The following is a 13,478-nucleotide window of genomic DNA, read 5'->3' on the forward strand; positions in this document are numbered from 1 at the left end:
TCCAAGGCACCAGCTCAGAGCAAGGGCACATACTCATATATACGATGCCTGGTTTGAAGTCACTAATTAAGCTAACAGGCATTTCTTGGGTATGGACAATAAAACTGGAGAATATGCAAACTCCACACACATGATGATGGGGTTAAGATTTAAACCAAGTCTCTTGGAACTGTGAAGCAGCATTGCAGATAACACACACAATCTTTTCTCCTGGTGAATTTAATTGTGCAAGTTAAAACAAAAGAGCTTTACAACAAAACTAAATTTGTCCTTTCAAACTGGAACTTGATGGTAACCACAGCTTTCAAGCGAAAGGAAAGACATTTCTTTTTGCTTAGGAAAGTCATTCATCACTAGCCCACTCATCAAATCATGTGCAAAGTATGCAGTGTTCAAAAGAAGCCAGATGTGCAGTTGTCTTCTAATCTGAATGCTCCTAGTAAATTCATACTCTTTAATGAAGCTACTGTAGGTTTAAATTGATCCTTGCTGAGCTATGGTGTTGAGCCAGTTAATGATTCAACTCATTCTCAATAGCTCTTCGTTCTTTTTCACTTTTATTTTGGAAAGAAGACAGAGGTTTTGGGGCGGCACGGTGGCGCAGTGGGTAGCGCTGCTGCCTCGCAGTTGAGAGATCTGGGGACCTGGGTTCGCTTCCCGGGTCCTCCCTGCGTGGAGTTTGCATGTTCTCCCCGTGTCTGTGTGGGTTTCCTCCGGGCGCTCCGGTTTCCTCCCACAGTCCAAAGACATGCAGGTTAGGTGGATTGGCGATTCTAAATTGGCCCTAGTGTGTGCTTGGTGTGTGGGTGTGTTTGTGTGTGTCCTGCGGTGGGTTGGCGCCCTGCCCAGGATTGTTTCCTGCCTTGTGCCCTGTGTTGGCTGGGATTGGCTCCAGCAGACCCCCGTGACCCTGTGTTCGGATTCAGCGGGTTGGAAAATGGATGGATGGATGGACAGAGGTTTTGCTTTTTATAATTATTAAAGAATCAAAAGTAAAGTAAAATTTAGTCTCAGTCAATTTAGACTAATATGCTTGGTTGAAACCAGATTGTACACACCTGGATGCTTTCATTACTTGGTCATCATAAAATGTTTTCAAGCTCAGTACAAACTAAGTGTAAAAATAAGTGAATTTTACAAATATGGCTGAGTACTGAGTTGTGTTGAATTATTATCTTTAGTGAGAATGGAATACTTCATATGGAACAATTGTATTAGCTTAGCTGCCTTGATCTGTTTTATAGACTTAGCTCTAGACATAATTTGATCAACAATGGCAGCATCAAATTATGTTTTGGTGCCAGTACCCTACATACATACCTTGACCATAGCCTGCTCGATTAGCTGCATTACTCTAGCTGTCTCAGAACAGTTTGAGTCACATACAGTGATGACCTGAAGTGCACAAGACCTTTTTTTTGACAGGTCTGAAACCAGTCTCCACGGGACATCAGCTTCAAAGTCATATAGCAACAAAATAGGAGTCTGGGCTTTAGATTGCTGGAGACAGCTATGAAGATCACTTGGAATTGCAGCAGAATACCTGTTAATTAAAAAGTAGCAGAAAACAAAAGTAAGGCACAATTCCAAAAAAGGATCAGGACGAGGGGAAAACCGCTGAACACAATAAAGTTTTTCAAGGCTTAATTACAGTTGTAGAAATGTACCACTTTTTTAGATTTAGAGGGTCTTCTGTAACTTTTAACAGACTGCTTGTTAATTTGGAAATCCATGCCTTTAAAATTATGTTTGTCAAATATTTATTGATAAACTGCCCTTTTAATTTTGTGAATTTTCCTTTAGAAAAAGTTTTCAATACTAAATCTCAAAGTATTAAACATCTGTTGCATTTAATTGTTTTTGCTGGCACTATGACTTCCCTAAAGTAAACCAAAAAAAAAAGTTACATGAATTTGCATTTTTAAGCTAAATATTTAGTAAAAATATCACTCCTGAAGTCAAGATCTCTTAGATATCCAGGAATAAGCCACTGGAAGATGATCATAGGCTAAAACATGGTATATACATAAAGTATGTTCTCATTTTTACCTGTTTTATTTTGTAGTTCTTTATTTTGAAGTTCTTCGTTAAATATTCCATAATTTTAAAATTGAATTTAAAACGATGGATCTGCTTCACATTACAGTATACTATTTCACCATCAATTCACTTATTTATTTAGAGTGGAGTGCTTTATCCAAACTATCTCCACACAGTTTTAACTCACCTACTAACTTAACATGCACTTCTTTCTGATGTGGGATATTTACAAAAAACAAAATACATGAAAAAACCCTCATGGACATGGGGAGATGATACTAAACATTAACTGGAGGATCTATATTAGGTAATTTTAATTGTGACTGTTTATTTCCAAAATAAAAATTAAATAGAAATGCATAGCAACATGGCAAAAAAATCAAGTTCAAGTATAGTAATTTTATGCTTTCAACTTCCTAATTTTTATGATTTAATGATAGTCCACACTGCTTAGTTAATGCTCTATGAATGAATCAGATTTCATGATATAGCCTTATAGTTTTGGATGATGTTACAGTAATTGATGATAATCATAGTTTTAATAATTTTTCAATTTGAAGCTTAAATTTTATTATTTAGCAGTTATATATTAAGCCTCATAGGGTCTACATTATACATATATATTATATATTATCTATGGCTATCACTCAACCTTAATCATATTTTACATTGTATAACTCTTTTCATAGAAAATTCCATTTCACTGCAATTATTTATCAACACAATCATTTTAATGAAGCTGTATGAACTAATTTTTTTCTTAGTTGTGTTGCAAATGGTCTTCTAATAGCAAAATAATGCTATACTTTATCAGTCCTACTAAAAATACTTACTTTTTCCCAAGAACACCACTTATAAAAAGTGATGCTGCCTGTATGAATCTGTCATTACGCACAGCTCTGATAACAAGCAGGCGCTGTAGATGACTTAATTCATCCAGTCCTTCTGGTCCCTTCACCTGCAACAAAGGCATAGGTCCTTGATTGAATAACTCAGCTTTGAGACTGAGCAGTATAGCTGAACAGAACTGGCTGAAGGGTAATCAGATGATGAAGAAAGCTATTTAATGATTACTTAAAGAAAGGTAGGAACAGAGATAACAGATGATGATAATAAAATTACAAAATAGGAATATTTTGTGACTAGCTGAAATGAACTGCTAAGTGCTTCTCATGCAATGCAGCTGGAAAAATCATTTTTATAGATTTTAGTTTACAAGTTAATGACATATTTTTGAAATGTTTATTGTTGCTTCATTTCTTACCTTTGTTGGATTCTCTGGTTGGTCACTTTCACATAGTGCCTTCCAGGTCATTTCTTTACCATCTTTGTACATTCTATCAAACAGATCCCAAAACCAGCTATAAAACGTAGCCAAAATCTAAAATATTGTAGAGAATAATTTATTAAAAAAAAGAAGTTATATACAGTATATAACATATGTAGATAGCATAAGTAGATAGCTTTTCACAGATGCTTAAGAAATACAGAAATATTTTAACAAACACATACACACACACACACACACACATACATATACACACAAGAATTACAAAAAAGAAAAAAAAGCTTCCAACTTGGCTAATGATAAGAAAGCAGTCACTTTGAGGTATTATAAAGGGATATCGTTGTTGGCATTTAAGAACCCCATGAGCTTTTTTTGACTAACATCTACTGAATACAGTGATCCCTCGCTATATCGCGCTTCGCCTTTCGCGGCTTCACTCCATCGCGGATTTTATATGTAAGCATATTTAAATATATATCGCGGATTTTTCGCTGCTTCGCGGGTTTCTGCGGACAATGGGTCTTTTAATTTCTGGTACATGCTTCCTCAGTTGGTTTGCCCAGTTGATTTCATACAAGTGACGCTATTGGCAGATGGCTGAGAAGCTATCCAGCTTACTCTCTCTCTCTCTCTCTCTCTCTCTCTTGCGCTGACGTAGGGGGGTGTGAGCAGGGGGGCTGTGTGCAGCTGCTTCCTGAAGGACATGCTGCACGGAGCTTCGCATACTTGAAAGCTCAAAGGGCACGTATTGATTTTTTTTATCTGTCTCTCGCTATCTCTCTCTCTCTGTCTTCCTGCTCCTGACGGAGGGGGTGTGAGCTGCCGCCTTCAACAGCTTTGTACCGGCGGTGCTTCGCATACTTAAAAGCCAAAAAGCCGTATTGATTTTTTTTTTGACTGCTTGCTTTGCACTCCTTTGAAAAGGAAGATATGTTTGCATTCTTTTAATTGTGAGACAGAACTGTCATCTCTGTCTTGTCATGGAGCACAGTTTAAACTTTTGAAAAAGAGACAAATGTTTGTTTGCAGTGTTTGAATAACGTTCCTGTCTCTCTACAACCTCCTGTGTTTCTGCGCAAATCTGTGACCCAAGCATGACATTCTAAAAATAACCATATAAACATATGGTTTCTACTTCGCGGATTTTCCTATTTCGCGGGTGGCTCTGGAACGCAACCCCCGCGATGGAGGAGGGATTACTGTAGTTTGTATTGTAAAAATACTTAATGATAGCATGTCATAGTGAGAAAATGTAACATTGTTCATAATGGCCATCAGCTCTATTCTCTCCTCCACTGCTACCTCAATAGTTTGTCCAACAACTGAGCCTGCCTTTTTAATCAGCTTGTTGATTTGTTGAGAAACTCTTGAAGTGATGATACCCACCCAGCACACTACAATGTAGAAAATCACACTGGCCGTCACAAAGTTGTATAACATGTAAAGGACATGACTTCCCACATTACTCTGCCCTTTCTTATGTAGTTCCTCTGTGTCACTAGACCAGTCCAACTTGACACAGATATTGACCCCCAAATATCTGTTGCAGTGCACCACGTCAACATCTTCTCCCTGAGTAGTGACTATGCATAGATGCTCTTTGGTGTGGCGAAAGTCAAAAAACAGTTCCATGGTTTGGATGATGTTAAACTGCAAACAATTGTCTTTGCAGCAAGTAGCAACGTTCTTTGCCCAAGTCTTATTTTTATCTCATCCCTAGGCAGATAAAGTGGATACATTCCTACAGCTAGTATTTCAATGTCTGGAATATAAATTTTATTTTTAAGTGTAATATGCCACTTTTTATACCATTCCTCATTTACACAGATGAACAATCCCCTCCCTATCTTTATTCGCACTGAATATCACAGTATCCGAATGCTTCTTGATTTGCGGTGACAGCTGACAGTTTACCCACTTTGCACTGGACCCCTGTAAAATGTCAAATCATTCTTGTTTTTGAATTTTGATTATTTGTGATTATACTAAAGTTACTACATTTTTCCTCTATGCATCTACTGAATTATTTAAAAAATGTTTGGAGATCTTCTCATGTAAACACAGCTGTAAAGCAGCACCTATATGTTGTCCTTCTTACTTTGAAAAAAAGTTTGCTTAATCAAGAGGGTTTATTTTTTATCCTTTTTGGAAAATTTTGATGAGCAACTTTGCAAAACAGTAAAATATGTCAATGAGAAAGAAATTAGATTTGTTTTTGCACATGTCTTGTTTAAAATAAGCTACAGATACATGGGATGGGTGGAGATAGACTCTATATGGACCAATTCAACTTCTTGTGAGGTAGCCACACTTCTTACTTTTCAATGCAGCCTATAAAACTATTAATATGAAACTGCTGCTCTTGTGTGAACTATACATAATAAAATTCACATGAGGAATTTCTGTTAAAAGTACTTTTTCCAAAAATGGTAGTAAAGCAGCTATGAACAAATTTTAAATATTTACTAGGTGACCCACTTTACTTCAAATTTTAGTGAAAAATACGTTCAAAACTCTTTCTCTCCACCTATGCCAAATTTTGTTAATGCAATTTATTTTGCAGACATGAATTTTCAGTAATACCTGCACATTCTTAAACTGTTCATCTGTCATCCAGTCAAAAGGATTTTTGGCTTGTTGTCTTGCCTCTGATGTTTTTGCTCCAATGGCTTTCATTACATCAGAGCAAAGGTCTGGAGAAAAAATAAACTCCACCATACCAGGACTGATATGACCCAAAGATGTTTCCATCTGCAAAAAGCACCACAATGATGAATGTGTTTCTGTTTTACATAAAGTAAAATAAAAGAAACTTTATAGGCACATCTCTAAGATCTCAATATTACAACAGCATTTATGTTATGAAACAACTATTCTGTACATTGTAAATTAAAGATTATTGCCTCAAACTCTACTGTAAATTAACAGATTATATTTAGCAAAGTATATGCAGTACTTGTGACTGTACTACTCAATAGATACAGCTACAGTTATAAAGTGGAGAGTCATCAGATTGACCTCTGAAGTAAAGAGCCTGCCCAATTCTTTATGGCTAAGAAGCCCCATACTCTTTAGTCTTGTGCTGTGAAAACTTTGTTGGAAACTAAATTAAGTGTTTAAAATATCAGAATCCCAGAGATTATTTTAGGTGAATACAAGAAAAACAGCTTTAGTATAATAGGGAAAACAAGAACACAGATAATGGAAATACATAGTGCATAGTCATGATGTTAAAAGTGGATATTCTAGCATATTTTGAGAAACAAATATGTAAGATCCTTGTTATTCACTAATCACAAAAGTTAAATAGGTTGAAGAGACCCTTCTTATTTGTAAAAGCACTACAATATTCATCCATTCACTTATCCATCCATATTCTAATTTCCAATAATAATTTGTAAGTAGCTGAAGCCAATAGAGTGAGTGTAAGACAATGGATATCAATTCATCTCTGGGTACATTTACATATACTTTCACATACACTCATGCTGGGCAGTTTAAGAGTCACTAATCATCCTAAAATCTTTGGAAATTTGAGTAGGAACTGGAATACACAGAGAAAACCCACAGAGACATGGGGAGAATGTGCCAAACCCACATAGACAATAGCTAGGAGGAGAATCGAACACCCTTGAGCTGTGAAATAGCACAGGTAAGCACTACAGTGCAAACTACTATGACACTCCAAATAAGGGTAAAACACCACAGACTTCTTGGACATTGTTAAACTACTGTCTTAACTCTGTATAAAGTAATTTTATGTAATATGGATAAGTTGCTGTAAGAAAATTAATTATTTAAATTATTTAGAAAGAAAATAGTGTTCTACATGATATATTGTATGTATCTGGGATATGTGTGCAGTTTCTAAAACAGACTGGACCACTCCTCAGATTTAACAGCCATCCGATTGAATAATAATCTGGAAAACTTTCTCAATTATATATACTGAATGAGTGAAAAAAATGATGTTAGCATACTGACTATCTGTGACAGTCCAATAATTAGATTAGGTTAAAACTGGACTATAGAAAAGGATTTTTTCCCAATTTTCATTCTGGATATTCTGATTCTGTAATTTACAATGGCCTTGATATTTATAGGACAACCATTTAGCACCCTTGGGGCTGATGAATATTATTTACTACTATTTTGGCTTGCAATGGTTATAAGTTTTCACAATATACTGTACAATATTTTTGTGCTGTTCACAAGGACCAACATATACTAAAAGAATAGTCAAGGTAGTAGCTGCAACAGAAGTTATGTGTTGTAGTAGTAATAGTAGTAGTAATATTGTCACATATACAGAGAATACTGAAATTATTATTTGCATGCCTAACCGTGCACCATGTCATCACTCTTCGTTGGAATCAACAAAATGCATTAAATGTAATTGTCAAAGCAACTAATAAAATATTTTCCATTTTTAAAACATATATAAAACTATACAGTCATTTGGAATAACTAACATATTATAGATAGATAACTCATGTTGTTTGAAACACTTTCCTACTTATGATGCTTTTAAAGAGAATTTTCAAACATAACATTTCCTCACTTTACTTTTACAAAACATCCACAAATATATTAAGCACTGGTTGAACAAAGTAAAATTTTGCACATTGATATCACATTATCTTGCTCTGATCACAAAAATGACATACCTCTAGGGCTAACAGAAGACTGTATATTATTCTGTCCTTCTCCAGAAGATACTTGCCAACATAGCAGAATATATTATAAGTCACTCGATCCACAATGGTTTTTACTGAATACCTGATGGAGAAAGTAGTTAGTGTTAGATGTGTTTATTACAGTATGGATTACAGATGTACTATAGACTGAAACTTTAATGATGGTGTGCACACAAAGCTGTAGACACAGGATATGATGGCATTCACTGAGTAAACTAAAATTCAGTCTTTCATAAAATCAAATAACTGCCCTCAAACAAGAAAAATATAACTAAAGATATGACATATTTGCAGTCTTAAAGAAATCAAAGACTTCTAAAGCAAGGATTATCAGTTACTCAACATACACACTAATACAGTACATCAGTGAGGGGTTGTTGGAAATGTATTAAATTACTAACTTTAGTAAATTATGCAGATTCAAAAGGATTATAAGAAATCTAAAATACCCTGCAATAACCTCAGAAAGCATACCATAAACAATTCTGACAACAATTTATTATTACATTTTGGTGGCTGTGATTCTGAATGTTCTTTAACAAGAGAAGATGTATACAGTTACCTCTCAGAGTTAGCAATAGAGCTATCAAAGACTCCCAAAAGCTGATTATAGCTAACATGATAAACTGAGTTGAGGCTTCGCAATGCATAAGCTATGTCAAACATGACTGCACCCCTTAGTGCTATGTCTCTGAATCCTTCTTTTATGGACAAGATAGACTTTTCTGATATCTCAAGCCTGGATTTTCTGAAAAAATAAATAAATAAATTCAGTGAGTTTATGTTTTTTCTTAGTTTAGCTAAAATCATTTTTACTTTATTTTCTTTAACAATTAGGCAGAGGTTCTAATGTTCACTCTTGGGGACTCAAAGTGACTACAGGGTTTTGTCTGAAGGCAACTGTTGCTTTTCACCTAACTTAATTAAATAGGATGAAGTTTCTCAGTTTCATTGTTTTGCTGTCAATTCAGAAATTAAAAACTTGACGTTCTAAATATTTATTGGAATTCAGCAAGTATTTACTGTATGTGTACTACATGGGAAAAAGTTTGTGTTTTTATCATGACTTTTAAGATTGTTATCATCTTATGGGTTTCACTCCTCTTTTCCTGGTGCTTCCTTATTATTTAAGCTTTTATATACTAGTAACCATGCTAGTGGGTCCAACACTCAAGTAGTTTCAGCTTTTCAGCATTCAGTGTTGTGTTTACTCTGCTTATTGTTGTTCTTATCCTCTTTAATAAAATCCCTCTGTGCGTCCAGGTGTCCGTGTGTTTGTGTCTTCTGGTGAAGTGCGCATGAGCGGGGCACGGTGCGACGCGTGATATTACTGTCAGAGAAAGTTACAAGCGTTTTACGGAAATACAAACCAGTATTACTGCGAGAGGAAATTAAAGGTACACAATACAGTGACTCATATTACAGCCACATACATGCCAATATTACTGTCAGAGGAGATTAAAGGCATATTACCGACGTGCACGCCTGTATTACCGCCAGAGAAAATTAAAGGTATATTACAGACGAAGAAGCCAGTGGACTTACAAGACAATATTACTGTCACAGAAAATTAAAGACACACAATACACGGCGGCAGCCCACGAAGAACGGTCAGCTCAGCAAGTAAGCATCAACAAAAGAAAGGCTGAAAGAAAGAAAAATACGACCAACAAAAAGAATGAGGTCAAAGTCCCTTGCCATTTAATATAGACTGTTCCTACTAATGTTTATGCACTACTGTTCTAGCGCCCGTTATTGTAACGGGCTAAATGACTAGTTAGGATATAATTAAGGAGTCAAACACCACAGAAAATGGGTAAATTAACTGGAAAATGAAAAAAGATTTGAACAATAAAAGCAGTGGAAAAAATGCACTTCTTAAATGTCTTGTATTCCTGAATGAAGTTGTCATACTGAAATTTTTTGTTCCTAGATATTTACTCATTCTACTTATCAATTTTCGTTTTACTTTTAATACATTTAATTTACAGTTTTCTCCCTCCAATGACTCAAAACAGTTAATTACATGAACAGCAAACACAAGTGCTAAGAATGAGCTGCACTTTTCGGTGAAATATGCACCAACATTCAAAATTAATAATAAGTTGCTTTATGAAGTAAGTGTTTATATCAAAAAATTAATAGCTAAAAATTCAGCAAGTTCTATAAATTTAAACTCAGCTTAATGACTGATGGTTTATTTTTTTCAAATGACAGATTTTGGCTAAAACTCTGAAGCCTTAAAGACTCATCAAGCTGGACAGGAGTAAAGTATAATCTCATAACATGATAAAACTCCTTCTTACATGTAAATCACACAGCTCTTACCAAACAAAAAGGTAGAACAGACACTTTAGTACTAGATGAATATATTAAATACAATTATTTTTATGTATTAAATTAATATATTAAAGTTAGAACATATGGAACAGAAAATTGAATTAGAGCAGAAACTGCAGACTGATCAAGAGACTAATTGAGTATCTATAACTTTATAGACTGCTAATTATATAATTATAATTATAGCTAATTGAGAATCTAATTATTATCTAATCTAATTATAGCTAATAATTATGTAATCTAATTATAACTAAATGACAATCTATAGCTTTAGTAATATGCATATACACCAAACCACAACTTATGACTGGCTTTAAATGCAACAACAATGTTACATGCCTCTGATGCTTTATCCCTGGTTATACCTGGTATTATGTACTTATTTATTTGCTTCTATAAATTAAAAAATGTACATAGTAGTATGGCTGATCACAAAAACAGTAATTACGTTTCTAATGCTTCTTCATAGCGCTGCTTCAAGTCACACAACTTCTTATTTATGGAGAGGCTGTTAAGAAGAGAGATTTCGGCGGACAGTATCTTCACAATGTTAGTTTCCATATCCCAAAGTTCTTGCATGTTGTCTAGATATTCCTAAAATCAAAACACATTAAAAAACACAAAAAGCACATCAAGCACTAAAAGAAGAGATGTATAAAACACAGCTAATTTAAACATTGTAAGTATTAGATTCTGTGTTAGGCTGGCGCCCTGCCCGGGGTTTGTTTCCTGCCTTGCACCCTGTGTTGGCTGGGATTAGCTCCAGCAGACCCCCGTGACCCTGTAGTTACAGTAAGATATAGCAGGTTGGATAATGGATGGATGGATGGATGGAAGTATTAGATTAATTGGCAACTGTAAGCTATCTTTGTGTGAGAGTGTTTGGGAGTGTATATGACTGTGTCCTGTGGTGGACTGGCAATGGAATGGTTCCTGTTCTTCATCTACCATTCGATTCAGGTAGCCAGTGATTGAGAATCAGAAAAACAGACTAGAATGGGAATGGATGATTGAATGGATAATTTAAGGTAAAATTACGGTATTTACTTATTAATTTTCCAAATCTACTAATTCTAGTGCAGAACTGCAGAGAGCCAGATGTCTCTCACAGAAGAAATGGACTCATCTACTATGGGTTCCCTTTATACTTATAATTGATAGCACTGTTTATGAAAATGCCTAGAAGACTGCAACTAAAGCCAAAAAATGCATTCTGCAACCATTTCCTATTGATTATTTTTATACTGCAGTTGTTTTTAATAGGTACTAGCTGTTGTGAGATATGTCCGGCCATTCATCCCGGCCAACATCCCCAGGCCGCCAGATGGAGACCTCCCTGCAGAATGGAGGTGCCCCGAATGCCAGCAGGGAATCATGGACAATGCAGTTTTAATACACAGCCCTGCTGGATACCATGGGGGCCGCCAGGAGTCGCTGCAGGGAGGCCCAGGGACTGTTATTTTCACTACACCCCAGAAGTACGTCCCAGGCACATGGACAGAGGAAATGATGTACTTCCGGGATGAAAAAGAAGAGTTTTGATCTGACCCGGAAGTGCTAGGAAGTCACATGGACTGAGGGTGAGGGTTCAGAGGCACTTCTGGGTCATGGACTATAAAGGACTGTGGGAAATCCCAGACAGAACAGCTGAGTTGGGAGGCAGGGTGGCTAAGCGTCTGGGAGAGGAGGATTGTTTATTGTTTAATTGAGTATTGTGGAGTGGACGGTGCTTTGTGCACATTTATTATTATAATAAAGTCATTTTGGACTTTTATCTGGTGTCTGGTGTCTGAGCAGAGGGTTCAAGGGAGTGCCCCCAATCTGTCACACTGTAACCAATTAAAGACGGGTTGTAATTTAAGTAATCAATTAGATACTTGGATTTTCCAGTTGGTCTGGTATAATTCGCACCCCATTCACTTGCGGCGCCCTTTTCCTCTTTGAATAGACCAGCCTGTTTTCACCACTTCTTTTCGCCATCACTTATCAAACTGATCATTCTTATAGTCGAAGTATTTAGCAGGGAAAATGCTGTGGTGGTTGCTACTGCATTGGGATGCTTTAGCAACTCAGCCTAGTCGTCTTGGGGCTTTGGTTTCCCGACATATGTATCGGTTTATCACTATTTTCCCTCATCTATTGCCCACCATGAGACGTTTTGAATCATTAGTGTTATAGCTATAAACCTCACTCATGTGGCTCGAGCCAGTCGAAGAAAGTCGCTATCACGCGGCTGTTGGCAGCATATAATGTCAGACAACAGAATTTTCATACTTTGAGGCCTTTATTTGCTATTTTTATTACAATTTTAAACTTTTTTAGATGTTCTGCCTATTTTTTAAATTTTTACTCCTAACCCTAGTAACAAGACAAAAACACAACTATACAGACACTTTTTATTAAGGTGGATATTATCACAAGCTATTTGCAACTTTCCACTTCTAAATATGTTTAAGGCAGGTGATCACACATACACTAGGTGAAATGGATACTAAATAAATTGCTGTTCCAGAATCAACCTAATTACTTGTTCAGGTAATTGGAAAAATTAAAAAGAGGGAGTCCTGAGAAAGGAAGAGAGATGAAATTTAAACAATAATAAAGAAAAGGAATCCATGTGTACTACCATGTGAAAAAGTTTAAAGAAATTAACTACGTACAATGTTTATGGTACTAAAAGCAAAAATCAGGAAAGCTTTTAAATGAACAGCTTAAGTAAAGACATCAGTGATTCTTTCATTAAAACATTTTTAAAACAAAAAATCAGTACCCATCACCCTCTGCACTAGTGGAGACTTTTAACTTTTCAACAAACTTCAGAGAAATTGTATTTTGAAATTTTTATATGCTTTTTTCTGATTTTATTATACTAGATTGTTAAGATTTTGCTACTTTAATGACCTGATACAAACACAAACTGACCAATCTGCACCTTATGGATTTTGATGTAGCATAAACTTCCTGCTTCCTGTAATATTACTAACAATTGCCTTTTCATTAAGATCTACTTTTGAATACACAAATGAAGCCCATACTGACACAATTATGACTTAATATTTAACCAAATAGTGCCTGTGATTCCATGAAGAAGAAGAAGAAGCAATCTACCTCTG

The 13,478-nt window shown here is 35.7% G+C and overlaps 1 protein-coding gene across 1 annotated transcript in view; it reads right to left on the reverse strand.

The window, feature by feature from the left end:
• LOC114649411 (uncharacterized) overlaps positions 1–13,478 on the reverse strand; it is a 239,282-nt gene that overhangs the window by 15,912 nt on the left and 209,892 nt on the right. Inside the window, exons 82-88 of the mRNA XM_051924730.1 lie at positions 10,814–10,959; positions 8,588–8,773; positions 7,996–8,107; positions 5,912–6,079; positions 3,305–3,421; positions 2,874–2,998; positions 1,321–1,543 (exon numbers count right to left, since the gene is read on the reverse strand). Of these exons, the coding sequence (XP_051780690.1) occupies positions 1,321–1,543; positions 2,874–2,998; positions 3,305–3,421; positions 5,912–6,079; positions 7,996–8,107; positions 8,588–8,773; positions 10,814–10,959 (1,077 nt within the window). The remainder of the gene's footprint in view (positions 1–1,320; positions 1,544–2,873; positions 2,999–3,304; positions 3,422–5,911; positions 6,080–7,995; positions 8,108–8,587; positions 8,774–10,813; positions 10,960–13,478) is intronic.

The sequence above is a fragment of the Erpetoichthys calabaricus genome, chromosome 3 (genome assembly GCF_900747795.2).
Source record: "Erpetoichthys calabaricus chromosome 3, fErpCal1.3, whole genome shotgun sequence".
NCBI classification, from domain to species: domain Eukaryota; kingdom Metazoa; phylum Chordata; class Cladistia; order Polypteriformes; family Polypteridae; genus Erpetoichthys; species Erpetoichthys calabaricus.